The sequence below is a fragment of the Rhynchophorus ferrugineus genome, unplaced genomic scaffold (assembly GCF_030347505.1).
Source record: "Rhynchophorus ferrugineus isolate W39M unplaced genomic scaffold, kcgeb_rfMv2 rfM4, whole genome shotgun sequence".
NCBI lineage: Eukaryota > Metazoa > Arthropoda > Insecta > Coleoptera > Curculionidae > Rhynchophorus > Rhynchophorus ferrugineus.
The window spans coordinates 4680106-4706085 of NW_027472583.1; the positions used below are offsets into that span (position 1 = coordinate 4680106).

The 25980-nt window shown below is 33.2% G+C and overlaps 1 protein-coding gene across 1 annotated transcript in view; it reads right to left on the reverse strand.

Moving 5' to 3' along the window:
* The window catches only part of LOC143196607 (neuroendocrine convertase 1), a 55454-nt gene that overhangs the window by 9115 nt on the left and 20359 nt on the right, over positions 1-25980 (reverse strand). The window contains exons 2-5 of the mRNA XM_076404437.1: positions 5193-5303; positions 3711-3947; positions 3506-3652; positions 2220-2382 (exon numbers count right to left, since the gene is read on the reverse strand). Of these exons, the coding sequence (XP_076260552.1) occupies positions 2220-2382; positions 3506-3652; positions 3711-3947; positions 5193-5303 (658 nt within the window). The remainder of the gene's footprint in view (positions 1-2219; positions 2383-3505; positions 3653-3710; positions 3948-5192; positions 5304-25980) is intronic.

The following is a 25980-nucleotide window of genomic DNA, read 5'->3' on the forward strand; positions in this document are numbered from 1 at the left end:
AAAATTAAAATATATCTTCTTCTATAAGATTTTTGCGCTCAAAATATTTGCCTTGTATGCACTTATACACTTTACAAGTTCGTGTGGTTTGGTTCACTACAATCTTCTGGTGTTCCGAGTGATTTCCAATAGCAATTCAGCTTCACGTTGCTGTAATTTAGCAACCTTATTTCATGTTTTAAGGAAAAATCTTGGATCACTTCGTAAATCCGTTTCCGATTTCGAGGTCATCCTGCAGGTCTTCATTAGTTACGTAGCGATAAGCATTGGTAATTAATCTTAGAACTTTGTTTTGGCTGAATTGCAACCAAACATTGCAACCCTATAGATCCAAATTCTCATTATCATTGACTGATAAATTAATCTTTTATTGATTTTAGGTCAAGCTGTAATTTTTTAAAGTATTGATCATTCGAAAGACCACTTTTTATGTAACGTAAAACATTCAGCTGGAAAGGAAATATTGCTCTTAGTTCTGGCCTCTTCAATAGAATTTCAGTTTTTACAAAAAATAGACATAACTAAGTAATGGAGAATAAACAGACTTTTAACATTAGTCGTAACATGAAGAAACAAAATGTATTTTAGGTTTACCATTAATATTTTTTTTTTCAGCCAATTTGTAATACAATAAAGTTATGAATTGATGGTTGATGGCTGTGTTTTAATTTACTTAAAGTTTCTTTAGTTCATATAATAAATTTAGGTCATAAACCAATTTCCATCGTATTTAACAATTCGACTATGTATATTGTAAGTAAACAAATGTAAATTAATATAAAAAATGTATTCTTTAATATCTAAATATCACATTTTTTAAGTATAAATAGAAAACTATTCAAATACGGTCTCAGCATCCAAAAGTAATACAATCTTGATAAATTTGATTAAAATAGTTTTTACAATTGTTTTGGTTAGCTCTTGTTTATTAAAAAATTCACAATTGTAGGCCTCCTTATTTAATTACCTTCGGATAATTTATATTGATTTATAAAAAATAAATGTTCAATAAGTGAAAAATTAATGATATAAAAAGAAAATTTCTTCAACAAAATTCAGTTTTAATCCAATGAATTACCTTAAAATGTAATCAATTTTTTGTAATATTGTATATTGGTTTACGATATGAGATAACACCCCTCAAATAATTCAGTGAAATAATATATTTCTGAGAAATATTTTCGGACGTTATTTTTGGGAATCTAAATACATAATTATCTTTATGGTAGGTAGGACTCCCAGATATTATAGGTAATATTGCTAATTTCACAGAGAGTAAATGTATTTTTCTTTTTGCATTATAGATATCTATAAAGATACATAATAAAGAACAGACTAAAATTTTATCTAATTCGAATTCAACATAAAATTTCTCGAACTGAAGAAAAATTGAGTTATAAACAAATACATTTGTATATATGCATAGCAAAAAAATTAAAATTTGTCTTTATATTGTAAATAGATAAATAGGTTTAAATAGATATTAAGCTAAATTGTGTGTATATTGTAATTGTGTTTAATTTTTAGTGAGTTCCTTATTTATTTTTTGAAGTCGGTTCAATTTTTGTCTTAAAAATATTTTATTGTTTCCTTTTTAGTGTTAGACTCAACAAATTACGCAGTTATATTATTTAGTATTTCAAAGGGTAGGCCAAGTAAAGATGCAGCCCGTATGAGGAAAAATAGGAATAAAAAACAATAAAGGAGCGCTTCAGGCTCCGGGGTCCGCTACCTAGCCTAAGAGATTTGACAAATGTTCTAACTAAAAAATAACAAAAAGTTATTGTCCCCGCCGGGAATCGATCCCGTGACCTCTTTTAGGGTGCTAAACGATTTAACAATGCTCTATTTAGTGTTTAAAAAGCAAATTGAATGGCATTTGTACTGAACGATTTCCGATTTTCCATCACATCAGCTCAGAAATAATATTATCCCTAAATATCTGATTATTTTAAATAAAAATATGTGAAAACTTTGTTACGTGACATTGAAATTTGAGCGTTTCCCTCGATATCCCCCCTCCCCTTCCACCAACAGAACCTGTTTTGAATCCAAAGGGACCACGTCGGTGTACAAAGTGTACTCTTTCGAATAAAAAAAGACTTTTGAAAATTGACTCACAACTGATGGAAAAATCGGTGAACATACATAAAAATTATACAGCCGAACATATAACCTCCTCATTTTCCGAAGTCGGTTAAAAATATGAATTATTTTACCTATTTTCGCATTAAAAGCTATTCCTACTCCACATTTCTTATTGTTTGCTATCATGGCCACTTCTCCAGCACATCTTGTCCCATGACTATTTGACTTGGTAATTTCGTAACGTGGCAAAGGATTGTCATTTTCCTCGTTGCAATTGTAACTAATTTCAGGATCCTAAAATAAATTTCAATCACTTTGAATGTCTTAACATATCTTCAGGATAAAATTAATTTCGTTTCTATTTAAAATAAATAGTTTTAAAGTCACATATCTCTAGTAATAAAACTATACTTCCGAAGGTAACAGGTTAATTAATGAAAAAGTCGATGGAATTCTTTAAATTGAATTCTTCACTGACATGAACTAATTCACTAATTTGAACCATTTTTTAAATGATTTAAGAGTGATGAAAAGTGCGACAATAATTCTGGTATAAGTGAACAGATACTGCAAAAACTTCACAAACGAGCCCATGAAGGTGATGCCAATGAGGTGTTTGATGAAAGAAATTGGCAGAAGGCTATCAATCGAAGGGTTTTTAATTCGTGAAAAATATATTAAAACATTTCGTAATTACTAATCAACATAGGTTAAATTATGGGGTTGTGATTGTTATTATGTAGTTTACTACTAGTTGATTTTAAAATTAAAAATAATTTTATTCTATTTTCTATTCATGTCCTGGATTTCGCAGAATCAAATTAAATGGTGTAAAATGGCTTTGAGACTGAAATAGGTTAGCGAGTTAGCACAATCATAGTTAGTCGAATCATAAGCTACAGAAAATGTTAACGAAAAAACACTGAACTATTTAAATTTTACATTACAGTCAGGATGTTTAGAATCAAACAAGAGTAAGTCTCTGGTGCCTTACACCAAGAACTTCATATACCGACTGTCACTCAGTTGGATAACACCAGAATAGGGCACATACTCAAAAGAATAAAACCCCTTGATCATGTGTAGTACAGTGTAGTGAGGCGCATTTAATAAAAAAGTAACAGTGTTAGCACATAAACACTATAACGCTAGAGACTAATATAAGACAGATGGGTCCTCCTAGTTATATTTAAGTTACTGTAAAGACAAATTGTAGGTTTGTCGATAACTACTAGTAACAACGTAATAAATAAATTTAAAAATCTCTCTGTTCTACATATATGATGTGCTTTAAAAGTTTCTCATTTATCATTTTTCGTGATTTTTTAAATTAGAATCAGAATTTTATGAAAAACTCAAGCATTACTTCACCACTGAAAAAAAAATTAACCTAGAATAAAGGTTAGTACTTACTTACATAGTTACTGTTTAAATCATCATGGGTGTACTCCAGACCGTCATCCAAGATCGTGATTCGAACACCTTTCCCGGATATTCCGGCTTTATACACCGGAAGAACATTTAAATCTAACTTGGGTATATCCAATCTTGTTCTTGTATCTTTCTGTAATGAGCAAATAAAATGATGTATTGAGAGTTCACGTGATTTTACAACAAATTACCAGGTACCACTGCTGATTCCACAGTTCATCGTTAAAAGTGTGATCAATTTGATCATTGTCCGCCGTCAATACGAAACGTTTTCTGCGAGTTTTATTCTTCTCCGATGGTCTTGTTTGGTCAAGATCATCGAACAATTCTATTCGTTTGACTCTTTCTTTTGGTACGTCTGACGGGTCCAGTGGAAGGAAATCTCTTTTTTGTCGTGATTTTCCGAACTGTTCCTCAGCCCATAACACCTAGACCATTATTAAATAACAGTTAAAAGGTCATATTAATTGATATAACATAATTAAATGAAACAAAAACATTGATAATGGGAAAATATAGTTAACATTGTAAAACAAATGAGTGTTTGTGGAACAATGTAGTCTCTTATCTGTCATGTCAGTTTATAAAGTTCGATTGAAGCACTAGAGCACTATGATTCTAAGAAAAGTATGAATATGGGAGAAGTTTGAAATGGAGATATCGTTATTAGCTATTATTTGTAAGTTTAACGAAGTTTTTAAATAACTTACACGTCAACAGAAAAAGAATTGACTCTGAGAAATTTTCTGTTAATTGTGACAGAATATCGTTGAAATGCAAAGGTATTAGAATGCAGATGATATTGTTTGAATATTGGACCATAGAAATAATGATATCACTATTGTAGGTCAAAGTCAGCTTCTACCCTTCAGTTTGTCAATTTATACTTGTGATTTTTAACTATGTTGAATGCTGGTGACCATATAATTATTAATAAAGTTATATCAGATTAATAAAGTTATATCATATATTCGATTATAATGGTGCTATATATCATAAATTTGTAAAATATCAAGGAAGAATGTGAGAATTGTATTAGAGAAGCAAAAGATTTTTTGCTGAGACATCCCAATAAAACAATGAATATTTCCCTCACTTCTTGGGCCATTTTTATGTATATATATATATATATATATATATATATATATATATATATATATATATATACAATAAGACAGCAAAGAAAGTAAGGGCAGAGATAGTAAGTTTAGTTTGTTGGTACATTCATTGCAGTTCAGGGAGTTGGTGGACCATCAAAGGTGGACTGAAATTGTTGTGAACTGAACGAGTACACTGAGATTTAGGCCAAAAGCTTGAAGAAGCCGGTATGTACGTTTACCAAAAGCAGATTGTATCAGCTCAGCTGTAAATTGTTGGAATTTGAAGGCACCAAAATTTAGGAATCTAATCCATACAGAGTTTACTATAGGAATTTGCGCATTTCAGAATATGGTCGAAGACAAACTGGCGGACGAAGGTACAGGCGATACCCACTAACGATTTTAGTACAACTCTAAGCGATCCAGACAGAAAAACGAGCACGTAAATCCCTTTTTTCAATTGTTTCTAATTAATGATGTCGTTTCGTTCGTACATTCGATTCAACAAGTTTTAAAGTAAATTAAAGGCTTTTGTTTCAGCCTCTACACGTTTGATAACTTCCATATACTTACTCTCTGATCATTATCGATATTTCTACTGAAAGAACCTCGTTTTCGCTCGTTTGGCAGCAATGTTGGGTTGTCGGTGGTCAAGAAGATGTAAGTGTTCTCGAAACCTAGTACCTACAACATAATAATATGAGACAGTTTTGGTCTATTGCTTTTTTAAAACATTTTGTGTTGAAAACTGAACAACGTTTAAAGTATTCGGAGTACAATTATTATACATCATACATTATACATCCAATGTTTTTGGTTTTATTGAAATGATACACAAAATAGTAGATATGAGCAGAGAAGATACTCCACAGAGGCACGTTAATGCCGAAATATATAATCTATTCAAAGTTTTTTTGTATATACGTCATCAAGAGGTTTAATGTATTGCCTGTCGCAATTTGTAAATTCGTTTCAGAATCAGAGAATATTTTCCCTCTCATTTTATTCTAGTTAGAAAGAGACAAAATGCTGTCTGTTTAGTTCGAAAACGTACACGAATCAGCCTGCCATAGTTGCCCGGTTGTCAGACTTATTCAAAATTCTTGAAAGAAATAGTGATAAGAGGTTATAACTCTAACCTGTAAACTATTGTGGCTGTATAAATAACTGTAGTTTTTAGATGTACTATAATGTTAAAATAAATTATATTTGATAACATTTTTGTTTAATTATTTAATTGTTTAATTATAACATGCATAGTGGACATCATCCAGTGTTAGGCTATAGCAACGCAACCTTTAATTTCAAACCCTGATCTGTCATATATATGTCATTTGATCTTTTACTTTCTCTTCTTCTTATTAATCTAGTTGGGCTATATGGGCTAACACGAAAACACCTTTAATGCCACATTTGGCGTAATAATAATATTTCGCAAGTTGTCCAGGAAGTTTCTATGCAATGAATGACTTAACTGTTTCATTTGTGTGTCCATGATTGTTTCAATTAATTAGTAAAGTCAAAAATTAGTTTTTCTCTTAGCTACATTATAATAATTATTTTTTATTTATTCCCCTTTCCAAACGTTAATCGAATCTTCTTAGTTTCGAATCTTCGAAGTTTATTCTTTTATTTAGAACGTTAACGACTATCAATATTTCTTGTCCACATTGGCAATAATATAAATAATAATTTTCGAGAATGGTATCTTTATTAATAAATGCTCTATGAACCAGTGAGTCAGAAATTATTGTTAGTATAACTATAAGTACCTAATAAATATTTTTATTGCATAATTAACTATTATATTGATCTAAGCTTACGCACTAAATGTTTTTATTTACATAGCAAACACTATATATGATGTTATCAATAATATAAATAAATTCATATGAAACTGAAACGTATGTGACACATTAAGGGAAAAATTAGTTATTTCAAAACAAATTAAAAGCAAAACGGATGGATACATTGATGGTGATCGAAAACAGCAGAGCAAAATTCTGGATATCGTAATCAAGCTTTTAACACCATAGTGTCGACCCAAGAATAAACATTTTCGTATAGAAACTATCAAACAATAATATAATATAAACGTAGAGTCGGTTTTTCCTAACAATTTTTCTTATAGAAGCCATACTACACCGTGATTGAAAGGTAGACGTAGAGGTTTGAAAGATGTTATCATATTTGTCTTTACTTCCGAAGAAGAAAAATAATTAGGCTCATCAATCAATGTGTGATCAAAAATTGCGAGAGTGCTGCTGACAGCATTGTTTAAATTGCTTATTTACCGGATACCAAAAGAAGCTCAGTAATTGGTTGCAAACAGCTGACGAATCACTAAGAAAAACATCGTTTTGCATCACTATGACGCTAGACGCGATATCGCATAATAAAATATGTTATGAGTTTAAGAACATCTAGTACAGTTCATTGATGTAGATCTGAAGAAAATCTGAAAAGAAATATTCTAGTGCTCTAGATTCACATTAGTATTGTAAGAAGTTATAAAAAGAAAAGACTTTGATGCATCTGCTTGAGTTTATTAATAGGCATTCAACAATTGACCCAAACTGAAGCACCATCCTTCGATGAGATATTGCATGACGGCCTTATTCATAAGCTACAGGAAATGTTATTAAAACAACACAATAAACTATTAAAACTTATAAAGTAATTATTATTAAATATTTTTTAATTAATAAAATAAAAAATTCGGAAACTACTAGATATAACTCTTTATTCAGTTGACTAAATATAGGATATAATATGCTTTTATATCAAAAACACTTGGTTTCCTGACAACGCTTTGCATACAGATTGGGTATGTGAGCTTTTGGTGGTATGTGGTATTATTTCCTTTGCATACTGATCAGGTAAAGAGTTCGTGTATACATAATAATCGAGTTTTCTTTTGCGTTTACTAGCCAACTCATTTATCTGATTTTAAACATGTGAATATTTATATTCTTTAAACATCAACCAATATGCTTGATCTCGTACAATACGCTTGATTGTGTAATATATCGGTTGGGTTGGAATTTATGATAGGAATTCCTGGGTTTGATATCCTCGGGAAAGATATGAATAACACTTATGTGGTGTATAAACTAGTTTTAAAGGTTTTTTTATTTGAAGCTTTATTGTAATCGGTACTATGTACATCGTTTAGACAATTTACAGATTCCATCTCGAAAGAACGATGTATCTTCTGAGGCTATCCATGAATTGACCCATTTCTTGGTATCTTCATAAAAAGTGAAGCGCTTTTCAGGCAGATCACGACTCATATATCTGGACAAGTAGTAATCAGAAGGAACAAGGTCTGGAGAATACGGCGGGTGGGGTAAAACTTCCCATTTTAAGGTTTCCAAGTATGTTTTCATCTGGAATATGTGGTCGAGCGTCGTCATTCTACAGAATAAAATTACAGTACCAAACGTGCCAATTGTAGTCGATAGCGATCCCCATTAATAGTTTCATTGAGTAATGCCTTTAAATCCTCGTCTTCAAAAATGTCTAATAGTGTTCCATTTAGTATTCTTGAGTTATTTATTTTAAACCGACGCTAATCATAGAAAGCTATAAATTGCATTTTCGACATTCAATACTTTGATATCGTGAAACTTTCGTTAATGCTGCTCAGTCATATCCCAATTGTAGGTGTTTCTAAATAAAAAAGAACTGCCTGGAAGACCAAAAATTTGGAATACAATTAATTGCAAATTATTGGACAAAAATCCATCTCAAACTCTTAAAGAACTTCCAGGCAGCTTAGCAGTTAATGAATGAACTATTTCCACGTACGATGGTAGGGGTATAAAAATATTTTTAACCAAAAAATTGAACCGTTTTCACAAAATAAATAAGGAACCCACTGAAAATTAAAAAATAATCAAACTTAAATTTTTAACACACAAAAAATTTTTTAAACAAAATATGTATATAATAATCGTAATAACTAAGTAAAAAAACCTTATTTAACCTATCTACTACATGTATTTTGTATTCTATATAAATTTCTATATTATATATTGTTCTATATAAACACAATTTAGCTTAATGCCTACCTAACTATATTTATTTATCTATTTACAATATTATAATAACAACTACCAACTGACTACTTTGAAGTCGGTGCCGAACCCAAAATTATATTAATTTAGATTTGTTATTTTGATAATTAAATTTTTTGCAAGTCACAAGATTGTATTATTATTTTTGTATTCTTTGGACTAGTAGCCCGGGGTCCGCTACCTAGCCTAGGTAATTTGACGAATATACTAACTAAACAACAACAAGAAGTTATTGTACCCTTCGGGAATCGAACCCGCGACCTCCGTTTGGGACCTAAACGTTTTAACCGTTACACCATAGAAACACAATACATTTTAAAGTCTCCTTTTACCAACTATTGGTTTATCTGGACTGGACCTACTGTTTAACGTGGGCTCCGAACCACGGTCCTCAGCATTAAGCGCCTACCAACTGGCGAGTGACCTACTTTAGAAATCATCCCAGAAGACATCCGGTCTTACCCAGCCTGGTTACTGGCGTGATTGGGATCATTTTCCTTGTCGGATTTTACACTCTTGCCTAGAACAATCACAAATTTTAAACACAAAAATAAATTTACGACCATGGCCCAGCAGGATTCGAACCCGCGGCTATCGTAACAGTAGGAAGACCGTCCTATCGCCTTTACAACTGCGCTACCAACCCGGCGAACAACTAATATTGTTCATTGTTTATTTTATGATGTTTTCCTAAATGTTTTTCTGCAATTTTATATAAAATTCATTGATTGTATATTTAGGACGTAACCAAAAACCCTATTTTATGTTTCTTATTTATTAATATACAAATATTATACCCCTTAACAATTTTAGAAAGTTTTGTTGGCCGAAAATAATTGGTTACCATTTCGATGAAGTCTTAAATTTGGACAGTTGAAGTTATCGGCGCCACAGTAACGATAACGGACACAATAGCTCTATTGTAGTATATTAGACTTTCTCGGCAGTGTTGATATTGAGTTGATTGAACTTAGAGTTCCGACTAAATCGAATTCAGCCTGCCTCGAATTGTATTATTGTTCGCCCAGGTAGATAACGGGTAGTTGAACGAAATTAATTCTTTTTTTCGGCAAATTTACGTCGGCATCGGTTCAAATTGATCTGCGTATCGAAGAGAAACAAAAAGATCGTATTGGCGTCTTGTTATTTATTATTAAAATTAAGAATTTTAATAAAGGCGTTTAAATTAATTCATATGGAAACAAAGTATTCCTTCCAAAGTTCTGTATTGCTTCCACGTTGGTATGATTTAGTAACCTTATTTCATGTTTTAAGGCGAAATCTTGGATCACTTCGTATATCCATTTGATTTGGAGGTCATCGTGCAACTCTTCGTTGGTTACCTGGTAACGAGCATTGGTACTTAATCGACGCAAATGTGTTGTATCGTTTTTGATCTTAAATACATTTCAAATAATTGTGACGATCTGGAATTTTGTCCATAATATTTTTGTTTTCAACATACCAAAGTACATATAAAGCAGTCGTAAATGATAAAACAGAGTTTTTGTTACTTGACAAAATGTTTTGGCCTTGACATGAATACTCACTAATCATTTCGTCCAGTTCTTTATTACTGAAAATGTCCAAACTTTCTACTCAAAGTTTCTATTTTTGTTTTTTACATATTAATACGAATATAATGAGGCACCATTTCCTCCAAAAACAAAGTGTGTTTCCTCTTTATATGGATATTCTCCTGAGGACAAATTGTTCCTGCGTTTATATGGTGATAAATTTGTTGTTTGTTGCGCATTACTAAATATCTCATGTTGCTATCCGTCATGATAAAAATAAATGAATCTCCATATGCTAGAGCATGTATTCTGGTAATTTTTTTCATCTTCACCTCTATTTTTGGTTCTGTCAATCGCCTGTATTCGTCTGGAAACAGTTGACTCATCAACTCCTAAGCTATATGAATATTCCTTTATAGTTTGAGTTTGATTTTCGACGAATAGGTCTTTCTATTCACAGTTTTCAAATTTTTTTGATTCTCCAGACCGTCCTTTGCCATTAATATAAAAATTACCACTTATAAATCATTCTGATAATTGCGATTTGATGGAACAGCAAGTTTATAAAAGTGTTTGATTCATCATTCTTCAAATCAAACAACAGAGGTAATGAATGTTAAAAATAAATGAAATTTTGAGCGTTCCTTGATTGGTATATGTATACACTGAATAACTTAACAACGTTATATAGAAAATCTCTTATTTGATGTTGAAATGCCCACCACAAAAATAACTATTGTGACAACATATGCAGACGATACAGCAATCTTAGCATCCCATGAAGATCCAGTCACAGCATCAATAAACCTACAAACCCACCTGGAGCAAATACAATTATGGTTGAAGACATGACGCATTAAAGCCAATGAATCAAAATCCACGCATATAACGTTTACCCTGCGTAGAAGAACATGTCCACCAGTGCATATCAATCATCGTCAACTCCCCCAAGCAGAGCATGTTAAATACCTTGGTATGCATTTAGATCGACGCCTAACCTGGAAGAAGCACATACTCTCTAAACGGAAACAACTGGGACTAAAATTATATCAAATGTATTGGCTCATTGGGCGCAAATCCAAGTTATGATTAGATAACAAGGTATTGCTGTATGAGTCTATACTCAAGCCCATTTGGACATATGGAATTCAACTATGGGGTACCGCTAGCAAATCTAATATATCCATCATTCAACGGTTCGAAAATAAGGTGTTGCGTGCCATTGTTGATGCTCCGTACTATATTTCAAATAAAGTGATACAACGCGATATTCCTCTAGAACCTATAACGAGTGTAATCCAACGTGTTTGTGTGAAGTACTTCGAAAGAGTGTCAGTGCATCCCAATGTAGTCGCTAATCAGCTAAATATGCGACGTGATAGTGAAGTGCGTAGACTAAAACGTTTAACACCACCTGATCTGATTACTGGACATATGTAGAGTTTAGAATAAGCATTAGAATAAGACTAATTAATTAAGATAATATTTTATATAGAAGATTGCTTAATGAAGTGATTTTCTACATGCCATGTATATATAATATAAACAGAAGAAATACTTATTGCCAATAGGGCAGATTGTGGACTCACGAAGAGTAATAAAAAAAAATTGATATTGAAAAATGCCAAAACAGTGGATTTTAACAGTTAAGCTAATTTGTTTAACAGTTGTTTATAATGACACTTCACATTTTCACCGATAAATATCACTGATATAAATACATGGAAGCACCGGAATTCTAAAATTCAAACAATATTATCACATAATTCACACAATTAATTTATGCGATAAAGCAATGTCAGCGAAAAGATCATTTTTGCTCATTATTGTTAAAAATTACACGCTACCTAGAAATTAAAAGTTTAAAGAAAATCAGTCTATAGTCTACAATGTAGAACAGATCGTAAATATCTATCAATAAAAAAAATCCTGCTATATATATCTTAACTACTAATATAAATCTAAGAAATATAGGAAAATGTACTGGCTAATTGGAAGAAAATCGCAATTATCAGCAGTCACAGTCAGTCACACAGTCAGTCAGTGTGTCACAGTATCAGTAATCATAGTCAGTCAAGAAATCAAGAGAATTGCAAGGGGGCATGAGGAAAGACTCCATTCTTATGAGAATATTGAAATATTGCAACTTTTGGATACCACCAGAACAGGACACACACTCAAAAGAATCAACCATCTGACCTTGTGTAGTGAGGTGAATATAATAAAAAATACACCAGTGACATGTATAAACATTATTTTCACCAGAGACTGAGATAGGGCCGATGGGTCCTCCTAGTTATATACCTAGATTTAAATTATCATAAAGACAAATTGTAGGTTAAACGAAAACGACTAGTAACAATGTAATAATTAAATAATAAGAAAATATATTCAGATATTTAGTAGAACAAGAATATTCTGTTTTCAACTTATGATCAAGAGGTTTTGTATCACTGCAAGAAATCTCTTCCATTTTATTTATTGTATAAAATCCTGCAATAACTGCGATATGATCACCTTCAATAGCGAAAAAAATGGAAATAAATAGATAATAATATTTTTATAACATATTGGTTACAAAATAATCGAATAATCAAAATATTGAAAGTATTACAAGTTAAGCTGATAGAGCGTCATATACAAATTTCGAATAAAATGGTGAACGGCGCTGAATTTAACTTCTTCTTCGTCTTCCCTTCATTGATTTTTCCATATGGTTAGCAGATGAAAATCGACGCCTAACATTAGGAGAACATAAAAACATCCAGGTTAACACATTTTAGGCACGGGCTAAACGTAAACACCCTCTATAAATAGTGCACATACCACCCGCGTGTGAAAAATTATATCAAATCGCTCGTACAGTGAATTCATTAATAGATTTTGTCGGCAATACCGGGACCGAGAGCGACAGAGAGGCCGTCTAGCCCGCCGGCTATGAGATAGACAAGGGCGGATGATATTTGTGTAGAGCAGGGTGAATGAACGATTAAAAAAGTTGATAATGTAATAGATAACTTGTTTTGGAAGTTTTAGCGCACATCTGCTGGTGGGCCATTAGCATATGAATGCTTTTTTACACATATGCTAGGAGACGGGGTCAGAATATGATAATTATTTGATATATAATATTGAATCATCAAATCAGACTTGAGCTTGATAGCAATTCGATATAAAATAGCACAACAATAATAATAACAACGACATAATTCCTTAAAATGTAGTTTTCTTTGAAATATACATTACATCTATTCAATATATATCCTACTTTCTTTTATTAATTAGATTTTAGATAAGTTATGCCAAATTCAATCTTAATTTACAAATTAATGTATTACTACTGTTTTGTTGTACTAGCATTAATACACAAGCAAGGCGAGTACGGGATTAATACGTTAGTATATATTTCCCAAATTAAAGTAAAACTAAAGTACTTAAGCTAAGATTATGAATACACTTATACACTGAACAAGATCATGTGGTTTGGTTCGCTTCAATCTTCTAATTTCCTGCGTGTTGTCCATTAGCTGTATTGCTTTCAAGTTGCTGTGACTTAGCAAGCTTATTTAATGTTTTAAGCCGAAATCTTGGATCACTTCGTGTGTCCATTTGATTTTGAGGTTATCGTGCAGTTCTTCGTTGGTTATGTAGCGATAAGCATTAGTAATTAATCGTATAACTTTGTTTTGTTTGATGTTTTAGTGCGTCTAATCCGCCATGAGTAAAAAGAGGCTTTCTAGTTGTTAAGTTAATTGGGAGTATTATCCAATTAATCAGTATACTTTTTGATTTTGAGTCTAATCTGCTTTGATTTTGGCTAACGTAATGCTTCCAATTTAACTTACCATCTAGATGTATTCTGAGGTATTTAAGTGAAACAAGAACTTGTATAGTGTATTATTACGTTAGTATATATTTCCCAAATTAAACTAAAACTAAAGTACTTAAACTAAGATTATGAACACACTCATACACTGAACAAGATCATGTGGTTTGGTTCGCTTCAATCTTCTAATTCCCTGCGTGTTGTCCATTAACTGTATTGCTTTCAAGTTGCTGTGACTTAGCAAGCTTATTTAATGTTTTAAGCCGAAATCTTGGATCACTTCGTGTGTCCATTTGATTTTGAGGTTATCGTGCAGTTCTTCGTTGGTTATGTAGCGATAAGCATTGGTAATTAATCGTAGATGTTTTGTTTGATGTTTTAGTGAGTCTAATCCGCCATGAGTAAAAAGAGGCTTTCTAGTTGTTAAGTTAAGTTGGGAGTATTATCCAATTAATCAGTATACTTTTTTGATTTTGAGTCTAATCTGCTCTGCTTTTTGTCTAACGTAATACTTCCAATTTAACTTACCATATAGATATATTCTGAGGTATTTAAGTGAAACAAGATTACTAAATCACAGCAACGTAAAAGCAATACAGTTGTTACAAAACTCGCAGGACTATAATACTGAAGCGAGCCAAATCACATGAACTTGTATAGTGTATTATTACGTTAGTATATATTTCCCAAATTAAAGTAAAACTAAAGTACTTAAGCTAAGATTATGATTACACTTATACACTGAACAAGATCATGTGGTTTGATTCGCTTCAATCTTCTAAGTTCCTGCGTGTTGTCCATTAACTGTATTGCTTTCAAGTTGCTGTGACTTAGCAAGCTTATTTAATGTTTTAAGCCGAAATCTTGGATCACTTCGTGTGTCCATTTGATTTCGAGGTTATCGTGCAGTTCTTCGTTGGTTATGTAGCGATAAGCATTGGTAATTAATCGTAGATGTTTTGTTTAATGTTTTAGTGAGTCTAATCCGCCATGAGTAAAAAGAGGCTTTCTAGTTCTTAAGTTAAGTTGGGAGTATTATCCAATTAACCAGTATACTTTTTTTGATTTTCAGTCTAATCTGCTCTGCTTTTTGGCTAACGTAATGCTTCCAATTTAACTTACCATCTAGATGTATTCTGAGGTATTTAAGTGAAACAAGAACTTGTATAGTATATTATTACGTTAGTATATATTTCCCACATTAATCTAAAACTAAAGTACTTAAGCTAAGATTATGAATACACTTATACACTGAACAAGATCATGTGGTTTGGTTCACTTCAATCTTCTAATTTCCTGCATGTTGTCCATTAGCTGTATTGCTTCCAAGTTGCTGTGACTTAGCAAACTTATTTAATGTTTTAAGCCGAAATCTTGGATCACTTCGTGTGTCCATTTGATTTTGAGGTTATCGTGCAGTTCTTCGTTGGTTATGTAGCGATAAGCATTGGTAATTAATCGTAGATGTTTTGTTTGATGTTTTAGTGAGTCTAATCCGCCATGAGTAAAAAGAGGCTTTCTAGTTGTTAAGTTAAGTTGGGAGTATTATCCAATTAATCAGTATACTTTTTTTGATTTTCAGTCTAATCTGCTCTGCTTTTTGGCTAACGTAATGCTTCCAATTTAACTTACCATCTAGATGTATTCTGAGGTATTTAAGTGAAACAAGAACTTGTATAGTATATTATTACGTTAGTATATATTTCCCACATTAATCTAAAACTAAAGTACTTAAGCTAAGATTATGAATACACTTATACACTGAACAAGATCATGTGGTTTGGTTCACTTCAATCTTCTAATTTCCTGCATGTTGTCCATTAGCTGTATTGCTTCCAAGTTGCTGTGACTTAGCAAACTTATTTAATGTTTTAAGCCGAAATCTTGGATCACTTCGTGTGTCCATTTGATTTTGAGGTTATCGTGCAGTTCTTCGTTGGTTATGTAGCGATAAGCATTGGTAATTAATCGTAGATGTTTTGTTTGATGTTTTAGTGAGTCTAATCCGCCATGAGTAAAAAGAGGCTTTCTAGTTGTTAAGTTAAGTTGGGAGTATTATCCAATTAATCAGTATACTTTTTTGATTTTGAGTCTAATCTGCTCTGCTTTTTGTCTAACGTAATACTTCCAATTTAACTTACCATATAGATATATTCTGAGGTATTTAAGAGAAACAAGATTACTAAATCACAGCAACGTAAAAGCAATACAGTTGTTAGAAAACTCGCAGGACTATAATACTGAAGCGAGCCAAATCACATGAACTTGTATAGTGTATTATTACGTTAGTATATATTTCCCAAATTAAAGTAAAACTAAAGTACTTAAGCTAAGATTATGAATACACTTATACACTGAACAAGATCATGTGGTTTGATTCGCTTCAATCTTCTAATTTCATGCGTGTTGTCCATTAACTATATTGCTTTCAAGTTGCTGTGACTTAGCAAGCTTATTTAATGTTTTAAGCCGAAATCTTGGATCACTTCGTGTGTCCATTTGATTTTAAGGTTATCGTGCAGTTCTTCGTTGGTTGTGTAGCAATAAGCATTGGTAATTAATCGTAGATGTTTTGTTTGATGTTTTAGTGAGTCTAATCCGCCATGAGTAAAAAGAGGCTTTCTAGTTGTTAAGTTAAGTTGGGAGTATTATCCAATTAATCAGTATACTTTTTTGATTTTGAGTCTAATCTGCTCTGCTTTTTGTCTAACGTAATACTTCCAATTTAACTTACCATCTAGATATATTCTGAGGTATTTAAGTGAAACAAGATTACTAAATCACAGCAACGTAAAAGCAATACAGTTGTTAGAAAACTCGCAGAACTATAATAGTGAAGCGAGCCAAATCACATGAACTTGTATAGTGTATTATAAATATTTAGTCTTAAGACTGACTACTAACTGACATTGTAAGCATTTCGAATGTAGGATACAATTAAATAAATTATGTCCGTTATCTTTTAACATGTATTTGACCAAAAATAATATTATTGGATATATAATCAGTTATTTACTAGTACATCAACTAATAGCTTCGCTGGATCCTGATGTAATAGCTTCATTGTTCTTGTATGAAGTGTATAATGAAGGCAATTTCTTATTTTAATGGAACGTTTTAGACCAATATATTTAATGACGTTATTAGTATGTGTATTTATGCCCTACTGCATTAAATATTCAGTTCGTCCTCTCGAATTATCTACAATATAAAAATGATCAGATTTATTAACGTTTTCTTCTTGCATGCAATTATATTTATTAAATATTTTTTACTTGGTCAGGAGCGTAGATAAACTTAATGAAATAATCTGGATTATATCAACAAATTACCAATAAACCACAGACCGATTAAAACTCTCTTTTCAACTTAGTATATTACGTTGAATAAAAGAAAAAGCCTCGAGTTAAGCGATACGATTTAACTCGTATACATTAAAAAGAAACCTATTTTTTATAATATTTGAAACTCATCCTTAACAACGCCACTGCCTCTTTATTAGTAAGAACTAAAACGAAACGGTGAAACCAAATAAATTACGATATTCGATACGATGGTATTATTATGAACCTTAGAATCTTATGATCTTAAAATACACTTAACCCGACATGGATACGAACATACTGAAGAGTAACGATTCAAGGATCAGCTCAAATGATTATCCTGAGAACTATTTTACAGCGAATGATACTTTCATAGCTCTATGTGGTTTAAGAAAACTAGGACCGGACACTAGCAGGGTGCGTATTCTTATGTATACTTAAAATTAATTAATGTACTACGGAACCACATAAAAATCCCGATTGTACATTACAAATTGCTTTATAAAATTGAGTTATGAGTTATTTTGGTAAAGTTATGCAGAATTATGAATAGGTCAAATCTTGCTTCTTTTATCGCCGTCAGAACACTACTAATACTTTACGCATTCTTCTCCAAAAATTCAATAATAATATTCGGAGACACTATCACGTTAGACTGAAGGAAAAGCAGATAACAATTAAAATCAATGTATTGTATTGGTTAACCGAAAGATCTCACAAAACAACTGGTAATCCAACGATGCCGAAACAAAGTTCTTCCATTAATTGTTGTTAGTTACCAACAAAGAACTACGCAATGACCTCGAAGTTAAATGAATTTGGGAAGTTATCCCAAGATTTAATTCATACAAACGTAGTAGCGACATAGTTTCTGGACAACACACCGGAAATTAAAATATTGAAGCGAACCAAACCACATCAAATTGTATTTTGTATAAGAGTTTAATCTTAACTTAGGTAGTTTAACTTAATCTTCATTTGAGAAATACATACTCATACATTTATCACACACTTTTCTTGCTTATATATTGACGCAAGTACAACTGACCAACAGTAATAAATGAATTTTATAAAGCACTAAGCATATCTATTGTAAGATGTAATTAATAAAAATAAATTGGAAACCGTTTTACTTACCTGGTTTAATTCAGCTAGACAAACAAAATTGATAAAATCATGGCCGAATAAAAGAAAGTCTTAAAATTCATTTCATTTTCATGTATTTCAAAAATCTTACCACTTATTGATGACAATAATGGAAACGGTGATTAGTTTAGCATCTAGACGTAATTGAAACTTTATTAATAAACGAGGGACATGTTGAACAAGCTTTGGAGAAAATGTTTCGAAATATATATATATGTTAAAATATTAAAATAGACAAGTTAAAAATATATTTGAGTTCTTCGAACATTTATGTCATTAGTTGCATCCTGTGAAATTGATATATTTTCGGTTTTATGTTTTTATTTTAAAAATACTTTTATTACTGTACGAGCGGTACTATATTTTAGAACTTATAAAACAAACTTTTAAAATAATAATATTAATGGATGTAATTGTACTGACATTGTTTAAAAACAAGCTATATTAGGATTTAATTACCCAAAACCCTCATGTTTTAGTTCATTAGTATGTCCATTATTTCAGCCTTAGCCTAAGTACACTGCAAAAAAGCACTGCAAGATGTCAATGATGCGTACTTCAAAAACAACTTAAATAATTTCATATTTTCGTATAAAATCAAACCATCTCCGACATCATTAAAAAGATTAAAGTTATTCAAAGGTTAATAATTAGATTTCTCAGAAACTATTGATTAAAAGCACCTTTTATACCACGCGTAGGGTGTTATATTTGGTGTCTACTCCCCAATTACCTCTCCTGGCTTCAGCTTCTATTCCCAAATAAACGATTTGGATGTTTATTGCCTTTAGCTCTCCCACAATCATAACTTTCGTATTGCATCCATCTATATAAGGTTTTCTCTAAATACTATGGACTCAGTTGTTAAAACAATCAGTTAAAAACAATCAGTTGTTAAAGTATATTATAAATAAAAGATCCTACTAACATTTTTATTTTAAAAAGCGACAGTCATCTGAGTGGACTGCACACGATGAACGATGAAGGTTATGGCGTCTGTAGTTTGGGATGCGCATGGAATAATTTTCATTGACTACCTTGAAAAAGGATGGACCATCAATAGCGACTATTACATAGCGTTATTGGACCATTTGAAGGACGAAATCGCCGAAAAACGGTCGCATTTGAAAAAAAAGAAAATGCTGCTTAACCAAGGCAATACACTGTATCACAAGTCAGTGAAAACGATGTCAAAAATCCATGAATTTGGCTTCGAATTGCTTCCCCATCCACCGTATTGTCCAGATCTGGCCCCTAGTGACTATTTACTGTTCTCAGATCACAAAGAATGCTCTCTGGGAAGAAGTTTTCGTCGAATGAAGAGGTGATCGCCGGAATTGAGGCCTATTTTGAAACAAATGACAAATCGTACTGAAATGGTACCGCAAAGTTGGAGGGTCGCTATAATCAGTGTATCACCTTTGAAGGGAATTATGTTGAATTAAAAAACTAATTTTGCCAAAAAAAATGTGTGTGTGTTTTACTATGGTAGGCCGGGAACTTTTCAATTGACCTGTTACGTCGAGCGAACCGGCAAATTAATCAAAAGGTAATCCAACACCGTTGATATAAGAAATAGTTATCAAAATAAGAAATAACCAACACACGTATATATACAGGAGGTTTTGATCAATCCTGGTACACGGACAATTTTTCGACGATCGCTCCTCGTATCGTCGGAGCGATCCCGTTTAAAGAGTTGGTTTAAAAAAATCATCAAATTTCCCATTTCCCGCTTCGGCGATCGGCGACCGACGTCTGGCGTCCACTTCCACGAGCGTCCATCCATCTTATTAACGCTGACGCCGCCATCGGTCAGTTTCGTGCCGCGGAAACCGCCAAATACGAGCAGGAGAACACGAGAAACGAAGAAGTGAACTTCCGATTTTGGCTTCGTTTTTTCCTGGAAAAAGCGATCGGAGTCGGATCCGTTATCTTTTTCTGGCGCGGGGGAAGCGAGAGAGACCGCAAGGGGTTCCGAGAAATAGCATCTGGCACGTGAACCAGCCAATAGAGAGGCCGCATCGCGATTAAATCGATACCGAGCGTGTGTCGACGTCCCCCACGTTTTGGCGCCCCTTTTTGTTAGAAAAAAGGAGGGTGAGATAACAAAACAAGCTGGGAAACGTTCGTTAGAATGGGTATATAAAATGGTAACACCTAACTAAACTAGAAGACTAAAATTATCTAAAATATATTGATGCTTTGGATCGGAAAATGATATAATCTATATATTGTAAACAACAATTTTGTTATACATATTTTAAAGTCTCCTTTTACCAACTATGGGTTTATCTGGACTGGATCTAAAGTTTAACGTGGGCTACGAACCACGGTCCTCAGCATTAAGCCTACCGACTGGCCAGTGACCAACTTTAGAAATCATCTCAGAAGACATCCGGTCTTACCCAGCCTGGTTACTGGCGTGACTGGGATCATATTCCTTGTCGGATTTTACACTCTTGCTTAGAACATTCACAAATTTAAAACAATCACAAACATAAATGCACGACCATGCCCCAGCAGGATTCGAACGCGCGGCTATCGCGATAGTAGGAGGACCGTCCCATCGCCTTTACCACTGCGCCACCAAGCCGGCAATAAACAACAATTGAATTGTGGTTCGTTACTCTAGCTGAAACTCGTGAATGAACGGAGACGATTGGTTTAGTTTTGGTATTGATATTTTTGCGAAAGTTCAAAGAAGGTTTATATGAAAGGTCATCTGAAAAGTCCCCGGCTTACCATAGTAAAACGCATTTTTTCGCCAAAATTAGTTTTTTTATTCAACATAATTCTTTTCAAAGGTGATACACTGATTATAGCGACCCACCTTTTGTGGATTTATTTAATGTTTTTGTCGGTAACAACCTCTTTTGGACGTCCACTGCGTTCACCGTCTTCGGTGCTCATTTCACCACGTCTAAACTCAGCATACCAATCCTTGATGGTTGATTTTCCTGGAGCAGTGTCCAGAAAAAAGTTTTTGCTTCGACTGTATTTTTCCCTTCAAAAAGAAATATTTTATCAACACGCGAAATTCCCTTTTATCCACTTTTTTCACAATGACAAAAGTTGCTTCACTCAAAATGCTATAATTCACAAACTAATGATCCGACAGCTGTGAAATTTATACACGCATATTTTGACGATACGAAGAGCTGCACGATGACCTAGAAATCAAATGAGTACAAGAGATGATCCAAAATTTCGCCTAAAAACACGATTTTTTAAAATTATTGTTTGATTACATTGTTACTAGTGGTTTCTGTCTAACCTACAATTTGTCTTTATGATAACTTTACCCTATCTCAGTATCTGGTCAAATAATGTTTATACATGCCACTGCTGTATTTTTTGTTATATGCACCTCACTACACAACACTACACAAGATCAGATGGTTTGATTCTTTTGAGTTTGTGTCCAGTTCTGGTGGTATCCAAAAGCTGCAATACTTCAATATTCTCATGAGAATGGGGTCTTTCCTCATGTACCCTTGCAATTCTCTTGACTTCTTAACTGACTGTGGGTATCTGAAGGCCTCGATGTAGGTAATCAGTCCTACAGTATTTGAGTGCGTCCATAATACCTCTCAGCACTTTGTTCTGAAAACTTTTATACGTATTTTACGTATTTTATTTATGTAACTCTTTGCAGAACATCCCCATAATTGAACTCTGTATGTTCATATAGCTTAATTCTTATTTTCCAAGCATGTGTCCAGTTGTTTTTATTTATCACTGACGTATTAATCCCGTACTCGCCTTGCTTGTTTATTAATGCAAGTACAACAGAACAGTAGTAATAAATCAATTTGTAAATTAAGATTGTACTGAGCATATCTAATGTAAGATGAAATTAAATTTGTTAACGTTTGAAAAAATGTTTAACGCTCTAGACTCTGGCGCAAAAGTTAGCGGAGACGCCAGTGGCCGGGGACGCTTTTCCAGGCGCCTGACGTCAGACCTGGCGGCGTTTCCGTCAGCTGGATAGCGCCTAGAAAATTTTGGCATTTTCTATCAGGAACATAGGAGACCGAAACGATGTACACGCGAAACATTGGCGATCGGGAAAGCGTTGGGACGCCGACGTCGCGCGTGCCGACGCTTTCCCCTACGGCGTCGCGATATGCGCGATTTTGTTCGACGAATTTCCGACGCTTCATATCAGGATGGCATAAGGCACGTGCGATATATTTTTCTATGCCGTACGGCACGTGTATACCCCAAAAATAGATCAATACTGCAATTCGAATAACCCCCGCGTATTTTTAACGCTGCCAACACATGCCATTCGGCCCTATTGTTAGCGGCTTACCGATAGCGCTATCCGCTATCCTTACTGGCGCACGTCACGGCCATATGGCCGCAGTAGTCGATGGAGTACGACCGAAATCGTCCGCGACACATTCTTACGTCAAAAACCAAGTCAAGGCCTCGAAAAATTAATACCGCATTAGTTTTGGCTTCCAATCAGATGGATTTTAGTTAAATACCAACATCCTTATTGATATTACAGTCTTGAGATATTATAACTACTACTAGACGACCTAGCGAACTTCGTGCCACCCACAACTAACAGGTCAATTGAAACGTCCCCGGCCTACCATAGTAAAACACATTTTTTGGCAAAATTAGTTTTTTTTATTCAACATAATTCCCTTCAAGGGTGATACACTGATTATAGCGACCCTCCAACGTTTCGATACCATTTTTATAGTACTATTTGTCCTTTGCTCCAAAATAGGCCTCACTCTCGGCGATCACTTCTTCACCCGACGAGCGCGAGCGTTCTTTTGAGATCCGAGAACAGTAAATAAGTCACTAGGAAGCTTTTCATGGATTTTTGCCATCGTTTTCACTTACCTGTGACACGGTGCATTGTCTTGGGGAGGCAGCGCCCTCTTTTCCTTCAAATGCGGCCGTTTTCGGCTATTTCATCCTTCAAACGGTCCAATAACGCTATGTAATAGTCGCTGTTGATGATCCTTCCTTTTTCAATGAAAATTATTCCATGCGCATCCCAAAATACAGAGGCCATAACCTTGCCAGCCGACTGTTGCGTTTTCCCACGCTTTGGAGCGGGTTCATTGTGTGCAGTCCACTCGGATGACTGTCGATTGGACTTCGGAGTGAAATGATGGAGCCATGTTTCATCCATTGTCACATATCGACGTAAAAACTCGGAGTTACTACGCTTGATCATCTTCAAGCACTGCTCAGAATCATCAACTCGTCGTTGTTTTTGGTCAAAAGTGAGCTTTCGTGGCATCCACTTTGTACAGAGCTTTCTCATACCCAAATATTCGAATGATGGATAAACTTCGGTAATTAATCGTAGAACTTTGTTTTGGTTACTAGTTGGTTTGATGTTTTAGTGCCACCCTATATTTGCACCCTATAGGTCCAAATAAGCTCTATGATTGACTGATAAATGAATCTCTTTGATTTTAGATCAAGTTCAGAGTATCTTCTGACTAACCAGTACAGTTGCTTGACTTTGTGTCTAATCTGCTCTGCTTTTGTCTAACATGATGTTTCCAATTTAATCTACCATCGATATATATATATATATATATATATATATATATATATATATATATATATATATATATATATATATATATATTCCGAATCGATATATGAGATTAACAAATACAACGAATTATCCTGAATTACTTACTTCTAGCTTTGCCAGTGATTAGAAGATAAGTGTTGAAATAGAAAAGCGCTGTAGTCATCTTGAATACAATTTGGTTTTAGCAGTATCGACATTGCTGGACACTCCTTTCACAAACCTGAATTTCAAGAAACTTGATGCGTATATAAAATGTCGAGTATTTGAAAATTAATTTCAGAGCATGAAGATTAAGATGACTTCAACATCCGGAAACATAAAAAATCTCTTGCTCACATAATAATAAAAAAAACAATAGCGTAAGTTCACCACCTTATTCGATATATTGCTCCTTCTGTAAGCGCTCTAAAAGCATCTGTTCTCGAAACGTGATAAGAGATGCAAGGTGTATTTCCCAATCTGTTTTCAGTGACAATTAGTCGTTTACCAAGAAGTGTTTACCAGACTACATTGAAATATATTATCAAAATTATTGTTTTTAAGTTCTATAGCTGATAGAAAATACTGGTCCTAATTTTTGTTTTTTAACATAAATTTATGATTTAATTTTATAATACTATTTATTGGTCTTCACTACATAGTATAAAACAAAGTCGCCTTTTCTGTCCCTATATCCCTATGTGCGCTTAAATCTTTAAAACTACGCAACGGATTTTGATGCGGTTTTTTTCAATAGATAGAGTGATTCAAGAGGAAGGTTTATTTGTATAATACATGCATAATATACTAAGGCAACATTGCTAATTTTAGAGGTTTCTAACGTGATGTCGTAAATTAACCTATTTTTTTAGGCTTATTTAGCAATTAGCAAAAACGCTGCCTAACCCTACGAGTTAGATCAAATTAATGTACTACAGTATTGTACACCATAAAAAGGTCTACAAAAAAGTCCGCGATTTAACCATTTTATTGTTTACTTTTTACGTGAGAAAATGGCTTATTTACGAAGCTATTTTAAGCAATACGGCATTAATCCTTATCGAATTAAGTACTTTAAATACAGTGTGCAATTAATATAGATCAATATGGTTCCTTACAGCATGTAAATTAAACAAATATTTTCGGAGATATTACAAATTTAAAATTTGCGTTTAAAAATGTGTAATGTAATAAAAATTGTATGAATTTAGATATTCCAAAGATAGCAGGAAATCTTCATAGTAAGTATAGGGGAAGAGGAATTGTTTTACTCCAAATTTAATGCGTGCAGGCCAAGGGCAGTAATGAATGAACCAAAAATACTGGATCGATTTTAATCATGTTTTCATTGAGTGACATAGGCATATATATTTTATGCCCGTGCAAAGTCGGAGAGGGTCGCTATGTATTTAATTTAGTATCAGCATTGCACCAGTGCGAAGCCGGGGCGGGTCGCTAGTTCTTAGATATAATTAAAATAACATCTTGCGTTTATTCACATGTAAAAAATATCAATATATCGGTGTCATAGATATCGACATCGACTTATTTCTATATATTAAGAGATTATTATTAAAGTCTACGTTATCGATATATCGATAATATGTATAGACTTTGTGGACAAAATGTGACAGCGTTGTCATGCAAAAGAATGATTTTACGTCTCTTACTATATCTACTAGGAGTGCCGAAAAAATATCGATATATCGAATTATCGATCCATATTTTTTCAAAAAAATTACCGATATTTTTGGCTGAAATTTTTTTGACCGATATGTCGATATTTCTGTATATTTTGCTTTTTAAAATAAAAAAAATAAAAATATTAATATATCGGCCCAATAAAAAAATCGATATTCTCATAACAAAAAGTAGCAATATTTTTAACACACCTTTAAAAAGTACCAAAATGC